This window comes from Argopecten irradians, chromosome 4 (genome assembly GCF_041381155.1).
Source record: "Argopecten irradians isolate NY chromosome 4, Ai_NY, whole genome shotgun sequence".
Classification (NCBI taxonomy): Eukaryota; Metazoa; Mollusca; class Bivalvia; order Pectinida; family Pectinidae; genus Argopecten; species Argopecten irradians.
In genome coordinates, this window is record NC_091137.1 from 32,862,146 (window position 1) to 32,880,460 (window position 18,315).

The 18,315-nt window shown below is 35.5% G+C and overlaps 1 protein-coding gene across 3 annotated transcripts in view; it reads right to left on the reverse strand.

Moving 5' to 3' along the window:
• The window catches only part of LOC138321343 (MFS-type efflux pump MSMEG_3705-like), a 36,791-nt gene extending 18,763 nt beyond the window's left edge, over window positions 1–18,028 (reverse strand). For 2 of the 3 annotated variants that reach the window (XM_069264971.1, XM_069264970.1), the window contains exons 1-2: window positions 17,871–18,028; window positions 14,725–14,815 (exon numbers count right to left, since the gene is read on the reverse strand). In XM_069264971.1, the coding sequence (XP_069121072.1) occupies window positions 14,725–14,785 (61 nt within the window). In that variant the 5' untranslated portion in view covers window positions 14,786–14,815; window positions 17,871–18,028. Of the gene's footprint in view, window positions 1–12,424; window positions 12,584–14,724; window positions 14,816–17,870 lie in introns of those variants that run through there. The other variant, XM_069264968.1, reaches the window with a different exon arrangement.
• Window positions 18,029–18,315: the final 287 nt, after the last annotated feature.

An 18,315-nucleotide genomic window follows, 5' to 3' on the forward strand; every position in this document is an offset into this window, starting at 1 on the left:
CCTGTCTAAAATGACCATTATGTTACAGTTACCTGTCTAAAATGACCATTATGTTACAGTTACCTGTCTAAAATGACCATTATGTTACAGTTACCTGTCTAAAATGACCATTATGTTACAGGTACCTGTCTAAAATGACCATTATGTTACAGGTAACTGTCTAAAATGACCATTATGTTACAGTTACCTGTCTAAAATGACCATTATGTTACAGTTACCTGTCTAAAATGACCATTATGTTACAGTTACCTGTCTAAAATGACCATTATGTTACAGTTACCTGTCTAAAATGACCATTATGTTACAGTTACCTGTCTAAAATGACCATTATGTTACAGTTACCTGTCTAAAATGACCATTATGTTACAGTTACCTGTCTAAAAAGACCATTATGTTAGAGTTACCTGTTTAAAATTATCCTTATATTAGTTACCTGTCCTTATTTGCTTTAATTTACCTGTCTAAAGTGACCATTATATTACAGCTATTTGCCTTTATCTATCTTCTGCCTTTATTTATCTTAAGTTACCTGTTTATTATGACCATTTCACAACACTTTCGTGTCAAACCAGTGTACAATTATTACCACTCAAGAAGTAAAGAAGAAACAAGAGCAAAGTGGTCTTTATAGAAGGATTGGATTGAATTGAAATTGGCCAAATTCGAGCCATAGGAAAATGGTCTTATTAATCAAGTGGTCATTAAACAGAGTTTGCCTCTTTAGCAAGTTTTAATGTACATGTCTATGTTATACCTTAATTTGGATACTACAGGTAAGGAATTACAGGTATCATATCTTCGTTAAAAGAGAATTTTCTCTTTTCCACCTGAACTTTGAAATGTTGTCCTACCCGCTCACATGTTCTATATAGTGACTCGGCTTACACCTGTCACCTCGACTAAGATACACAAGTAGATAAACTTCCAATACTTTCTCTGTGAACTCTCAAAGGTCAAATAAGTGAGTGATGTCTGGGAACATATGGAATAAGGATTAAATATTCTTGCCTAGAATATATAGCAGAGGTACAGTACGTCATGGAAGTACAATATATATATATATTGCCACTGTCTGCCGTTAGCTTTGTTAATGTTATACATGTATCTATAATTTACATGGTATACAACAGAACATTTAATACTGTTGTTAATCTTTATATCTATTTATTTATGCACAGTATATTGGGTTGTCATTTTCCATGTAGTCTATTTTAAATTAACATACATGTATTATGTATTTGTGCTATAAATGGAAATTTATTGATTCAGAATCCATTAGAATAGGAATTTAAGCTTGTCGTTATGAATTTCAGATCTAGAAAAAAAAAGTTTCACTTTATGATACATGTATAGTCTAAACTTTTTGATGACTGCAGAGGTGGAAAGCCAGCTTTGGTGAGTCACTTTTGGCTTGAAATATTTCATTCAAAGGCACTTAATATTTTTAGTCAAATTCAAAGAAAAAGACATATCTAAATTTCTTCATTGCCTGTTGTTATAAAGCACAATTTTAATACTGCTGAAGGCAGCCAAAAATATAAACTATGGTAAAATATTTCTGACTATGAAAGTGAAAGTTGAGGATGCGTATGTTAAGTTATGATCAATATAAATCTGATTATGCATTAGTGTCAAAAGGAAGATTGTTTAAGAAAAAAATGTTTACACAAGACATCAGTAAATATTCAGATAATTAGCTTTTTCATGTTTTTTATTTTTTTTTGTTTTCAATATGTCAGATTTGTGATTTATTTCTATTATTAAAGATCAATTATTCATTCTCATGTAATTTTCTCTATAAATAACTAATCAATGATTATTAACTCAAACAAATGTAAATTATGCATTTCATAAATAATAATTTCTATTTACTGTAATTTTTCCATTTCTTCAGAATTTTAAGTTTTTCCTTTAAAACACTAATTATGAATCTATAATAAATGATAGGTAGAATGACCTTACCTGTTTAAGAGGTGAAGTTTGTCTTAACACTGACCAGTTATCTACAGAAACATGGAACTGACCAGAAAATCGGCGATACCACCCTTATCTACCAACCACCGAAGGCATTCCATGGGTTATGAGGTACCCCTCCACCCTCATATACATACAATTCACATTTTTGAACATGTGATTTCAGTCTTATTCTGTCCAAAGTTCAACAAAATCAGTGTTTTTGTTACATGTGTTTTTATCGTGGCCTTTTGGGATGGTATATATACCTAGTAAGTATATATGGCAATTGTTAAGATTAATAAGTTCAATAGTAACTTTTTCTATGAAAACTTAAAATTTCATGAGGTAATCTATAACCCTGAATCTGTAATGAAGTCTGACTCTGCTTTTATGGAGCTTAATGAAATAAAGATTCTAATATCATGTAAGTTCAGTCACCATTCAATTTTAAAGATGCTCAACCGCCGACAGAGCATAAATGATATTCATCATTTGAACAATAATTAGTGTTTAATCGTGTATACATAAGTCTAATTAACACAAAAAACAATTTAAAATAATTTAGTTTGCCTTTGGGTCATGAGCAATCAGTACTTCATTCCATATAGGATATAGTGTCACGGAATTTTTTCGGGATGCAATTAATTATTTTTTATATTTTTAACTTGAAGTAAAATTAGAAGCTCAAACTTTTCAATGGCGGTTATGGTGTAAAGTAACTTTTTTAACTGAATAAAAATACTAATCGTCTGCTGCTGTTTTTGATAATGAAAAAATACCATTTGTCAGCGGTGGAGCATCTTTAAGGAAGGCATTTTTCCTGTAAATTTTCAAAACTATTTAACTCTGCATCAATGCTTTTTCTTTCTTCTTATAGATATGTTTTATAATAAAAGATTTTATTGGTCTGTTGGTGAATGCAAATTTAACATTTGGTTTAGTTATTAAGAGAGAAATACCTAATGAGGACCATTTTAGTACAGGGGAGATAACTCCAACAATCTTGCTTTCCCTTTATGACTGACGGAAAATTTCACATGAATCTTTGGATACCTAAGAAAGTGCTGAGTACTGCAGACTTAGGTAGGGAGTTTTATAAGGTCACTTAGTGACAGTAGTGTACTGAAAAAATGAATGAGACTAGAGATAAAGGGGGAAGTTATGTAATGATCAGTGACAGTGCAGTTTGTAGCTCAATGTCGACAGGTATATATCACTTAAGATTAACAGTGGTGTCCACAATCTAGGTTGAATACTCTAAAATCACATTCAGGAGGATAAATGGCAGCAAACGTAAATAATGCAGTGCACCATAAAAACAAAAATTTCAAAAAAAAATGCACTAAGGAAAGTCTTGTATATGTTTTGCAAATGTCTGTAGTATTTTTACAAAAAGATATTCACTGTCTATGTAGAGGTATCCACTATCTATACGTGATAGATAGTGATAGCTTGATGAAGACTAGGAATATCTCTTATTTAAAGTGAGAATATGTATATAGATAGTGATTATCCCTAAACTAGACAGTGAACATCTCTATACAAATATCATAATGTATAGAATTCAGTGAATACCCCATAATTCATATAGAGTGAATACTTCTTTGTAGACATAAAATATCTCTTTATGTAGATAATGAATATCTCAATATAGACATTGAATATCTTCTGCATTAAGTATCTTCATGTAGACAGAGACCCCCCTTAATTCATACTGAATACATGTACTTCCATGCAGACATAAAATGTAAGATACTTTATAAGCATTGAATATCTCTATAAAGACAGTGAATATCTCTGTGAAGACAGTGAATATCTCTATGTAGAAAGTGAATATCTCTGTGAAGACTGAGAATCTCTGTATAGACAGTGAATATCTCTGTGTACCTGGTAGATAGTGAACATCTCTATGAAGACAGTGAACATTTCTATGAAGACAGTGAATATCTCTATGAAGACAGTGAACATTTCTATGAAGACAGTGAACATCATTATGTAGACAGTGAACATTTCTATGAAGACAGTGAACATCTCTATGTAGACAGTGAACATCTCTATGTAGAAAGTGAATATCTCTGTGAAGACTGAGAATCTCTGTATAGACAGTGAATATCTCTGTGTACCTGGTAGATAGTGAACATCTCTATGAAGACAGTGAACATTTCTATGAAGACAGTGAATATCTCTATGAAGACAGTGAACATTTCTATGAAGACAGTGAACATCATTATGTAGACAGTGAACATTTCTATGAAGACAGTGAACATCTCTATGTAGACAGTGAACATCTCTATGTAGACAGTGAACATCTCTATGAAGACAGTGAATATCTCTGTGTAGACTGTGAACATCTCTATGTAGACAGTGAACATCTCTATGAAGACAGTGAATATCTCAGTGTAGACAGTGAACATCTCTATGAAGACAGTGAACATCTCTATGTAGACAGTGAACATCTCTATGAAGACAGTGAATATCTCTGTGTAGACAGTGAACATCTCTATGTAGACAGTGAACATCTCTATGTAGACAGTGAATATCTCTGTGTAGACAGTGAACATCTCTATGTAGACAGTGAACATCTCTATGTAGACAGTGAATATCTCTGTGTAGACAGTGAACATCTCTATGTAGACATTGATCATCTCTGTGAAGGCAGTGAATATCTCTGTGTAGACAGTGAATATCTCTATGTAGACAGTGAACATCTCTGTGTAGACAGTGAACATCTCTATGTAGACAGTGAACATCTCTATGTAGACAGTGAACATCTCTGTGTAGACAGTGAATATCTCTGTGTAGACAGTGAACATCTCTATGTAGACAGTGAATATCTCTGTGTAGACAGTGAACATCTCTATGTAGACAGTGATCATCTCTGTGTAGACAGTGAACATCTCTATGTAGACAGTGAACATCTCTATGTAGACAGTGATCATCTCTATGTAGACAGTGAACTCTATGTATACATTGATCATCTCTGTGAAGACAGTGAATATCTCTGTGTAGACAGTGAACATCTCTATGTAGACAGTGAATATCTCTGTGTAGACAGTGAACATCTCTATGTAGACATTGATCATCTCTGTGAAGACAGTGAACATCTCTGTGTAGACAGTGAACATCTCTATGTAGACAGTGAAAATCTCTATGTAGACAGTGAATATCTCTGTGTAGACAGTGAACATCTCTATGTAGACATTGATCATCTCTGTGAAGACAGTGAACATCTCTGTGTAGACAGTGAACATCTCTATACAAAATATCATAATGTATAGAATTCAGTGAATACCCCATAATAATTCATATAGAGTGAATACTTCTTTGTAGACATAAAATATCTCTTTATGTAGATAATGAATATCTCAATATAGACATTGAATATCTTCTGCATTAAGTATCTTCATGTAGACAGTGACCCCCCTTAATTCATACTGAATACATGTACTTCCATGCAGACATAAAATGTAAGATACTTTATAAGCATTGAATATCTCTATAAAGACAGTGAATATCTCTGTGAAGACAGTGAATATCTCTATGTAGAAAGTGAATATCTCTGTGAAGACTGAGAATCTCTGTATAGACAGTGAATATCTCTGTGTACCTGGTAGATAGTGAACATCTCTATGAAGACAGTGAACATTTCTATGAAGACAGTGAATATCTCTATGAAGACAGTGAACATTTCTATGAAGACAGTGAACATCATTATGTAGACAGTGAACATCTCTATGAAGACAGTGAATATCTCTGTGAAGACAGTGAATATCTCTATGTAGAAAGTGAATATCTCTGTGAAGACTGAGAATCTCTGTATAGACAGTGAATATCTCTGTGTACCTGGTAGATAGTGAACATCTCTATGAAGACAGTGAACATTTCTATGAAGACAGTGAATATCTCTATGAAGACAGTGAACATTTCTATGAAGACAGTGAACATCATTATGTAGACAGTGAACATTTCTATGAAGACAGTGAACATCTCTATGTAGACAGTGAACATCTCTATGTAGACAGTGAACATCTCTATGAAGACAGTGAATATCTCTGTGTAGACAATGAACATCTCTATGTAGACAGTGAACATCTCTATGAAGACAGTGAATATCTCTGTGTAGACAGTGAACATCTCTATGAAGACAGTGAACATCTCTATGTAGACAGTGAACATCTCTATGAAGACAGTGAATATCTCTGTGTAGACAGTGAACATCTCTATGTAGACAGTGAACATCTCTATGTAGACAGTGAATATCTCTGTGTAGACAGTGAACATCTCTATGTAGTCAGTGAATATCTCTGTGTAGACAGTGAATATCTCTATGTAGACAGTGAACATCTCTATGTAGACATTGATCATCTCTGTGAAGACAGTGAATATCTCTGTGTAGACAGTGAATATCTCTGTGTAGACAGTGAACATCTCTATGTAGACAGTGAACATTTCTATGTAGACAGTGAACATCTCTATGTCGACAGTGAACATTTCTATGTAGACAGTGAACATCTCTGTGTAGACTGTGAATATCTCTGTGTAGACAGTGAACATCTCTATGTAGACAGTGAATATATCTGTGTAGACAGTGAATATCTCTATGTAGACATTGATCATCTCTGTGAAGACAGTGAACATCTCTATGTAGACAGTGAACATCTCAATGTAGACAGTGATCATCTCTATGTAGACAGTGAACATCTCTATGTATACATTGATCATCTCTGTGAAGACAGTGAATATCTCTGTGTAGACAGTGAACATCTCTATGTAGACAGTGAATATCTCTGTGTAGACAGTGAACATCTCTATGTAGACATTGATCATCTCTGTGAAGACAGTGAACATCTCTGTGTAGACAGTGAACATCTCTATGTAGACAGTGAAAATCTCTATGTAGACAGTGAATATCTCTATGTAGACAGTGAATATCTCTATGTAGACATTGATCATCTCTGTGAAGGCAGTGAACATCTCTGTGTAGACAGTGAACATCTCTATGTAGACAGTGAAAATCTCTATGTAGACAGTGAACATGTCTATGTAGACAGTGAACATCTCTATGTAGACAGTGAACATCTCTATGTATACATTGATCATCTCTATGTAGACAGTGAAAATCTCTGTGTAGACAGTGATCATCTCTATGAAGACATTGATCATCTCTATGTAGACAGTGAACATCTCTATGTAGACAGTGAATATCTCTATGTAGACATTGATCATCTCTATGTAGACATTGATCATCTCTATGTAGACAGTGAATATCTCTGTGTAGACAGTAAATATCTCTGTGTAGACAGTGAATATCTCTATGTAGACAGTGAACATCTCTATGTAGACAGTGAACATCTCTATGTAGACAGTGAACATCTCTATGTAGACAGTGAACATCTCTATGTAGACAGTGAACATCTCTATGTAGACTGTGAACATCTCTGTGTAGACAGTGAACATCTCTATGTAGACAGTGAACATCTCTGTGTAGACAGTGAACATCTCTATGTAGACAGTGAACATCTCTGTGTAGACAGTGAACATCTCTGTGAAGACAGTGACTATCTCTATGTAGACTGTGAATATCTCTGTGTAGACATTGATCATCTCTGTGAAGACAGTGAATATCTCTATGTCGACAGTGAATATCTGTGTAGACAGTGAACATCTCAGTGAAAGCAGTGAATATTTCTGTGAAGACAGTGAATATCACTTTGTAGAAAGTTAATATCTCTGTGAAGACAGTGAAAATCTCTATGTAGACAGTGAATATCTCTGTGTAGACAGTGAACATCTCTGTGAAGACAGTGAATATCTCTGTGTAGACAGTGAATATCTCTATGAAGACAGTGAACATCTCTATGTAGACATTGATCATCTCTGTGAAGACAGCGAACATCTCTATGTAGACATTGAATATTTAAATGTAGATAGTGAACATCTCTGTGAAGGCAGTGAATATCTCTATGTAGACAGTGAATATCTCTATGTAGATAGTGAACATCTCTATGTAGACAGCGAACATCTCTATGTAGACATTGATCATCTCAGTGAAGACAGTGAACATCTCTATGTAGACATTGAATATTTAAATGTAGATAGTGAACATCTCTGTGAAGGCAGTGAATATCTCTATGTAGACATTGAATATCTCTATGTAGACAGTGAACATCTCTATGCAGACAGTGATCATCTCTATGTAGACAGTGAATACCTCTGTGTAGAGACTGTGAATATCTTTATGTAGACAGTGAATATCTCTGTGTAGACTGTGAATAACTCTCTGTAGACAGTGAATATCTCTGTGTAGACAGTGAACATCTCTATGTAGACAGTGAACATCTCTATGTAGACAGTGAACATCTCTGTGTAGACAGTGAATATCTCTGTGTAGACAGTGAACATCTCTATGTAGACAGTGAACATCTCTATGTAGACAGTGAACATCTCTATGTAGACAGTGAACATCTCTGTGTAGACAGTGAACATCTCTATGTAGACAGTGAACATCTCTATGTAGACAGTGAACATCTCTATGTAGACAGTGAACATCTCTATGTAGACAGTGAACATCTCTATGTAGACAGTGATCATCTCTGTGTAGACAGTGAACATCTCTGTGTAGACAGTGAACATCTCTATGTAGACAGTGAACATCTCTATGTAGACATTGATCATCTCTATGTAGACAGTGAACATCTCTGTATGACAGTGAACATCTCTGTGTAGACAGTGAACATCTCTATGTAGACAGTGAACATCTCTGTGTAGACAGTGAACATCTCTATGTAGACAGTGAACATCTCTATGTAGACAGTGAACATCTCTGTGTAGACAGTGAATATCTCTGTGTAGACAGTGAACATCTCTATGTAGACAGTGAACATCTCTATAAAGACAGTAAATATCTCTATGTAGACAGCGAATATCTCTATGTAGACAGTGAACATCTCTGTGAAGACAGTGAATATCTCTGTGTAGACAGTGAATATCTCTATGTACACAGCGAACATCTCTATGTAGACATTGATCATTTCTGTGAAGACAGTGAACATCTCTATGTAGACATTGAATATTTAAATGTAGATAGTGAACATCTCTGTGAAGGCAGTGAATATCTCTATGTAGACAGTGAATATCTCTATGTAGACAGTGAACATCTCTATGTAGACAGCGAACATCTCTATGTAGACATTGATCATCTCAGTGAAGACAGTGAACATCTCTATGTAGACATTGAATATTTAAATGTAGATAGTGAACATCTCTGTGAAGGCAGTGAATATCTCTATGTAGACAGTGAATATCTCTATGTAGACAGTGAACATCTCTATGCAGACAGTGATCATCTCTATGTAGACAGTGAATACCTCTGTGTAGACTGTGAATATCTCTATGTAGACAGTGAATATCTCTGTGTAGACTGTGAATATCTCTCTGTAGACAGTGAATATCTCTGTGTAGACAGTGAACATCTCTATGTAGACAGTGAACATCTCTATGTAGACAGTGAATATCTCTATGTAGACAGTGAACATCTCTGTGTAGACAGTGAAAATCTCTGTGTAGACAGTGAAAATCTCTGTGTAGACAGTGAACATCTCTATGTAGACATTGAACATCTCTATGTAGACAGTGAACATCTCTGTGTAGACAGTGAACATCTCTATGTAGACAGTGAACATCTCTATGTAGACAGTGATCATCTCTATGTAGACAGTGAACATCTCTATGTAGACAGTGAACATCTCTATGTAGACAGTGATCATCTCTGTGTAGACAGTGAACATCTCTGTGTAGACAGTGAACATCTCTGTTTAGACAGTGAACATCTCTGTGTAGACAGTGAACATCTCTATGTAGACATTGATCATCTCTATGTAGACAGTGAACATCTCTGTATGACAGTGAAAATCTCTGTGTAGACAGTGAACATCTCTATGTAGACAGTGAACATCTCTGTGTAGACAGTGAACATCTCTATGTAGACAGTGAACATCTCTATGTAGACAGTGATCATCTCTATGTAGACAGTGAATATCTCTGTGTAGACAGTGAACATCTCTATGTAGACAGTGAACATCTCTGTGTAGACAGTGAACATCTCTATGTAGACATTGATCATCTCTATGTAGACAGTGAATACCTCTGTGTAGACTGTGAATATCTCTATGTAGACAGTGAACATCTCTATGTAGACTGTGAACATCTCTATGTAGACAGTGAATATCTCTATGTAGACAGTGAATATCTCTGTGTAGACTGTGAATATCTCTGTGTAGACATTGAACATCTCTATGTAGACAGTGAACATCTCTGTGTAGACAGTGAACATCTCTATGTAGACAGTGAATATCTCTGTGAAGACATTGAACATCTCTATGTAGACAGTGAACATCTCTGTGTAGACAGTGAATATCTCTATGTAGACAGTGAACATCTCTATGTAGACAGTGAACATCTCTATGTAGACAGTGAACATCTCTGTGTAGACAGTGAACATCTCTGTGTAGACAGTGAACATCTCTATGTAGACAGTGAACATCTCTATGTAGACAGTGAACATCTCTGTGTAGACTGTGAACATCTCTGTGAAGACAGTGAACATCTCTGTGAAGACAGTGACTATCTCTATGTAGACAGTGACTATCTCTATGTAGACAGTGAACATCTCTATGTAGACAGTGAACATCTCTATGTAGACAGTGAACATCTCTGTGTATACAGTGAATATCTCTGTGTAGACAGTGGACATCTCTATGTAGACATTGATCATCTCTATATAGACAGTAAATATCTCTATGTAGACAGCGAATATCTCTGTGTAGACAGTGAACATCTCTGTGAAGACAGTGAACATCTCAGTGAAGACAGTGACTATCCCTATGTAGACATTGAATATTTCAATGTAAATAGTGAACATCTCTGTGAAGGCAGTGAATATCTCTATGTAGAAAGTGAACATCTCTATGTAGACAGTGAACATCTCTGTGTAGACAGTCATTTACAAACAATATAACACTTCCTCAATAGATGTTTTTGGTAAAATTCTGCTCTGGAGAAGAAGTAGTATTTTAAATGTATGGAAAACAGCGATGGTACAAAGCATAAAGAAAAGGTCATCATAATCAACCCATCAGTTTATGGCCCCAATTTCAGTTCTCTAGGATTCTTAGCAGTTGAAAAGAAGCCATTAAATGAATTTATGTTATTCTGCAGTCCTAGATCTTCTGTATCATAGACCATTATGCTCAATTGATTGCTTTTGTCATTAAGTGCCAGGTTTAAGTAAATCTAAGCTGACTATCTTAATATATTAGACTTTAACTTTTAAAAGATCCCAGAGTGATCTTGGCGCCCACCAAAGAATGATCTATGTCTGACAATGGAAAGAGGGATTTTTTCTCTGCTTTTCAAACTTTTTCAAACATACTGCATACAAAATTTGAGACAGATCGCTTCAGTACTTTCTGAGAAATAGCAGTAAAAATCTTCAAAATAAAACTACAAGATGGTGGCCTGTCGGCCATCTTGGTCAACGTAAAGTCCAAAAATGCAATATGCAAAACTAAGGCCCTAGAGGAACCTGGATATGAAATTTGAGAAGATCTCTTCAGCACTTTCTCAGAAATAGTGGTAACAAACTTCAACTATCAAATCCAAGATGGCAGCCTGTCAGCCATCTTGTAGACCGATTGGTCCCACAACGCAATATGCACATCTAGGGCCATAGGGGAACCTACCTGAAATTTGAGAATGATCCCTTCAGTACTTTCTGAGAAATAGCCATAACAAACTTTAACTATCAAAATCTAAGATGGCTGCATGGCGGCCATCTTGTTGACCAATCCGTCCCAAATCGCAATATGCCCAACTAGGGAGCTAGGGGAACCTACATATGAAAGTTGAGAATGATCCATTCCGCACTTTCTGAGAAATGCCGATAACAAACTTTAACTATCAAAATATTAGATGGCTGCCTGGCGGCCATCTTGTTTAGCAATCCATCCCAAAATGCAATATGCACAACTAGGGCTCTAGAAAAACCTACATATGAATTTTGAGAATGATCCCATCAGCACTTTCTGAGAAATAGCAATAACGAACTTCAACTATCAAAATCCAAGATGGCTGCCTGGGGGGCCATCTTGTTGACCGATCGGTCCCAAAACGCAAAATACGCAACTAGGGCCTTAGGGGAAACTACATATGAAATTTGAGAATGATCCCTTCAGTACTTTCTGAGAAATAGCAATTACAAGAATTGTTAACAGACGGACGGACGGAAGGACAGACCATGGACAAAAAGCGATTTGAATAAATAGCCCACCGTCTGATGATGGTGGGCTAAAAACCTGGTATATATTATTACATAAATAGAAATACTTCAGTTTTCAAAAAATGACTGAAATAAAAGACCATGATTTAACAAACTGGATCATTTAAGAAGTTACCATTTGTGGTGCCCTACCTGGATATGGAACCACATATTTGTCCAAGAGTTCATGCTTCTCTGATGGCAGATCAGATTGGATTTCTTGATCTTCACTAGCTTTGTCAATCATAGTTTTCATGGTTAACTTACTGGCTGAAACCTCTGTCCTAACCCGATACATTAATTATTGGCTGACTATATATGTCCTGGGATTTAATAATTGTCCCCATTCACTCCTGTGTGACTGGTGATGGCCTAGCTTATTATACACCCACTAATCCTATAGACAAAATTATCTGGGATCTTTTATAAATATTCATTTATAACACATTTCAGTTTCAACAACAATAAATACAAATATAATTTATTTCTTTATAAACACAAGTTGTAAGTATTTTTAATAGTTTAATTTTACACAGTCAAGTTAACCAGCCTTTTTTGGTAAACTTAGTGGTTCATGTGTAAGAATACCTTAATAGCTTTAAAATAGAGGCACCGGTAAACGTCTAAATCTTGTCACATGTGTGTGCATATACCTGGTACTCTACAGTCCTGTATAGTCTAACAAAAACGGTAATTTACAGCTATACATACATACTATATTTGTTTTAATTACACTAGTATGTATATATTCATTCTTTTAGGTTTTTTTTTATAAAATATGTATAGTCAATAAAATACACTGGAAGTTCATTGTTGTGTGTATATATTAAAGTTCTTTATTGTATAAAGCTGATGACATTACCATTCAACAAAGGTCCAATGGGTCAGACTCCCTCACCAGCTACCAGGTGAGAAGGGTACATACTATAGGCTAAGACAGTTGATTAAAGGTTTTTCCACATTTCACTGTTTTTATGACCCCTGTGATCTTGAGTAAAGGTCAAAAGTCATTCATTAGAAAGCATTTTGTAGTCCTTTATCTCAATATGCTACAGGGCCAATATCAGGTATCTAGGCCTCTTAGTTATTCACAAGAAGTTGTTTAAAGATTTTAGCCTATTTGACACCTGTGACCTTGAATGGCGGCCAAGGTTATTCATTTGAACAAACTTGGTAGCCCTTCAGTTCAGCATTCTACAGGCTCAATATCAGTTCTCTAGGATTCTTAGTTGCTGAAAGTTTTATCACATAACTGGCCTGTCCAGCCATGGCATAGGACCATATCATAAATAGTGTAAGACACGTCTGTAATATCATTATTATGACGTTACATGTAGCTTTGATGTCATTATCTATGACGTTGCATAATTGTCTTAGCTAGACGGAAACGCCACATCTTAGGCGGTTTTCTACTGTAGAGACGAAATCTAACTTTTACTGATATTTCTATTAAAAAAAATTATATGATAAATAGAATCTTACCCTTGTGACTATGTGATATGAAATTTATCAAACTCGTTAAATAATTTGATATGCCACTCGCCTAAAAGCTCGTGGCATATCAAATAATTGAACTCGTTTGATAAATTTCATATCACATAGCCACTCATGTAATATCCTCTATGTTAAAATAATTCATCCTATATGAATACTGTGATCTTGAATGAAGAAGAAGACCATTCATACATCAAACTTGGTAACCATCCAAGGCAAATATCAAGTTCCTGGGCCACTCAGTATTTTAGAAGTTGCTTAAAGGGAAATATTGACAGCAGACGGACAGACAGACGACACAAAAGAAATATTGCAACATGGCATAAACTCACTAGCCCTCCGAGCAGATGAGCTAAAAACTCTTTAATTTACAGAAATAGACATTTTTTTTCAGATTTACAAAAAGTAACAGTTGTAGTCTATAATGCAAGCATAAAAATCAAGGAAAAGTTAGTAAGAAAATGTGAAAATACATTAATTTGTTAAAAATTATCTGCAATATCTTTGAACACAATAAGCACTTAGATAAAGAATGATTCAAGATATGGGGTGAAACTGCCTTTATTTCTTATCACAGAGCAACATGCTAATGAGACTTATTCACATACCGAGTGATACCTGATAACGTTTGTTCGGGACTAGTTTCTATTGGTGATGAAATGATGCTAAAAGATGATATCCCGCGCTAACATCATTTCAGCTGGAAGATTACAAAAACTAACTTTCCATCACCGGAGATACCATAGTCCAGCACAAACGTTATCGGGTATCACATGAATTAGTCCCATTGTACTGATATATCACATAGGTTTTATCAAATAAACAGAATGAGAAACCACTGGCACAAACCAGATGCTCCATATCACATCAGATATATTAAGTCAAGCAGATATAAGTCAAGCTGGTGTTAGTCATGTTAGTCCAGCTGATGTCAGTCACACACAACATCATTGACAAACCTTGGCGTAGGACGTCATATTTAATATGACTCCTGTCCGGATCTCGACGTCGGGATGCCATGACTTTTGTAGGCTCCTGTCTCTTCAGTAACTGCAACAACAATGACATATGTTTTATCAAGAAATTGCGGCTGTTTACCATTTTCAACATAGCATTTGGTCATACAAACAAACATGCGCCTGCATTCAAAACTTTTTAAACCTTTCAAATTAAATCTTCTCTGTAAGAAATAGCTTAAATTAATACAGGAAAGTGTTCCTTTAGCTGGATGAAAGCTGTAGTACCCAGAGAAAAAACCACTGACCAGTAGTCAGTACCTGCATGGCAACTATCCATATGGGATTCGATCGCTTAAGGCCCAGTCCCACTGGCGTTTAGGAAGATTTGCAAATGCATTGCGTACAAAATTGGCTGATATTCGCTGAACATACGCAATATTCATAAATCGTACTTGTATCTGTCGCCCAACATCTGCACACATTCGTAATTATCTGCAATGGCGTGTTTTTTTCGTTCTAAGGATTTTTGAACTGCACAAAATTTTGAATGCGGAAATAATTTGTATTAGATGGTTTGGTTTGTTTAGTTTTACGTCCTATTAACAGCCAGGGTCATGTAAGGACGTGCCAGGTTTGTTGGTGGAGGAAAGCCGGAGTACCCGGAGAAAAACCACCGGCCAGCAGTCAGTACCTGGCAACTGCCCCACATAGGATTCGAACCCGCATCCCAGAGGTGGAGGGCTTGTGGTAATATGTCGGGACATCTTAACCACTCGGCCACCGCGGCCCCAGAATTAGATACGCTATTCTTTCACAATATGTTCTCAAGACATGCTTATTATAATGCGCTGCATATATACTGTTATTCGTTCATTTCTGCAACTGACAGGGTTTTGCGGCTTTATTGCAAACTGGGACAGTGTGTAAAACGAATATATATAGCGTACCTATCACCCTATCACGTTGATATCACGGATTTAAATAATTTGCAGCGAATGCATATTGAGTTCAGCGTTTGTATTGCGTCTGTTTTGCATTTGATTTGAGAATAATTTGCAAATGTACAATAAACGTGTTGCGTTAACCAAAACTAATGCATAAATATGGCAAAAATCGACAAATTTGTCTATCATTTCCAGTCCGTCGAGAAGTACAGGTGTAATAATGGGTCCTTGGCAATAATACTAATGCTGCATAGCAATGGTATCCAACAACATACCAATCAACTTGTTCCAAGTCATGAAATTGTTTCAAAGACAGAAAAGAAAACGTTGTCTGCTTTGATTTGAATTTGAAACAGACGGGACCTACTTTGTATCTGGAGGATGTAGGATGAAAGTTGCAGCTTGCTTATCTTTGTTGCAGTTGTATTGTTTTAAAAAGTGATATGGAAAAGTCTGAGTACCACTGTAATTCAGATGCCCTACATGCGCAATACAACCGTTCTTTCCGCTACATATGTGCAATACATTATTAATAGATTCGTAAAATTTCCATCACAATCGCAATACTTCCGACCTGTTTCCTCTATATATGTGTTATATTTTCGTAATTCGCTTTTATTTGTGAAATATCCGCATTTGTTCATAATAAATTCGCAGAATGTTATTAATATATCCGTAATTTATACTTGAACATTTGTTATTTTTAGCCAGTTTTGTTGCGTATGACAACGAACGGCCAAAATTTGTAAACTAATTTCATCCGTAATTAATCCGCTCTTCAGTGGGACCGGGCCTTTATGGGAATATATGATTTTATCCACTCGGACACAATGGCCTTAACAGCTGTACCGTATTTGACCGCAAATAAGACACCCCTCCCAGAGGAGTAATAAAGGTTAAATGTGGTGGAGATGGGGGGGGGGGGTCTTATTTGAAGACCCGATATGAAGTATTCATGGAAACATATATCAGCGTATTTGGTCGAAAATAACCTCAAATTAATATGAGCACTGTCTACAATTCGTAGTTATTGGTAATTATAATAAATCACCCGTGGATTAACTTGAATTAAATGACAAAAATAACAAACACAAAAAAAATTGTTTATGTAATTTTTTTCTATGCTGATAAAACAAACAAAAAGAAGTCCTGGTACACGGTTATTTTGGTGACATTTTTAATTACTCCATTGCTCAAATCCGTCATCCAGTAAACGAAAAAAAATTGGTGGGGGGTCTTATTTGCCGGAGGTTACAGATGTGCTCACTATGGAGACGATGACACTATCTCTTCCAAAAAGTATACATTTTTGGTAGTTGCTAACTTTGAAGAAGGAATTAAGAATTAGCCCTCATGCATACACACTTTTTATCAAGTTATTGTCTTATATTCAAGTACACTAGTAAATAAAATATACAGTGATTATACAGTAGGCATACAAAATATCACCAGCTGATCACTGTTTTAAAGGTCCACTACCTTTCCGAAACGTCTTTTAATTTTTAAAATGGGAATGAAAATGAGATCGATAGTTTTGTTAAGTAGAAAAAATTATCAACTTACCATTAATACTACACATATCATCGCCATCTGAACAATTTATTTAAAATAAATAAAATGTTAATTTCATAACACGGGTCATCTTTTGTCTCCCGCCGACGTTAACCACAAATTACCAGGTCCCTCTTTAGGTAATTAATAAACGAACAACTATAGGTCCGACGAGTCAAACAGTATAATCGAAAACAACCTATCACTGCGTCAGACGGTAAAACAGTGAAACAACTCTCCACTGTTTTCATATATTTGGTGTTGTAAACTCTCCTTAGGCGATTGGCATATATTTTCTGATGTTATTAATGTTTGTTTTTATTAAGAAACCTTTATATTGTTCCGGAAAGGTAGTGGGCCTTTGAACAGGGACTATACATATAATATAACTAAAGATGAATTCTAGCTTATCAAAAACATATTAGCACAGGCCATTTATGACCATCGATGATGTGAACTCTTGAAGAAGTAAAAATATCAGCAATGGCCAGCCGAGTCGAGCTGACCACTAGACCCAGTGGTCCGCAAATACGGAAGTGTGAAAATCTACACATCACATCACATCACAAGATCACTATAAAGTATAGTGCTGGATATGAATATATTTGTACGTTCTGTAACGTGATAAGATTATTAATATCACACATTTACCTGTACCACGTGCTTCGACTGTATATTTAACTCTATTTCATATCAGCACAGCCACCATACACACACGCAACGAACTCAAATTCAAGTGACAGTACAAATACACAAATTACATAAACAAGAGCACGTGAGTAGTGTATTCCTATTCGGGATGTATTCGGACTTTACACAAGGCACGTTAGATTTGTCGGAAGTTCTCTGATTTTATCCATAATGATGTGTACTTCTGGCGTTGACATCAAACGATAAATAGTAGGCTATACCTGTGATAGGGCATTGAACTGTATGTCTGATGAGTACATTTATTCAGTACAAGATTATCTTGTACTGAATAAATGTACTCATCAGACATTATCATCTGTTATTGAAATAAACTAGGCCGATATGCAACTGTGTTGGTAAAGCCTACTTTCACTTTACACTGATAAATACGTGTTGTATATCGTAT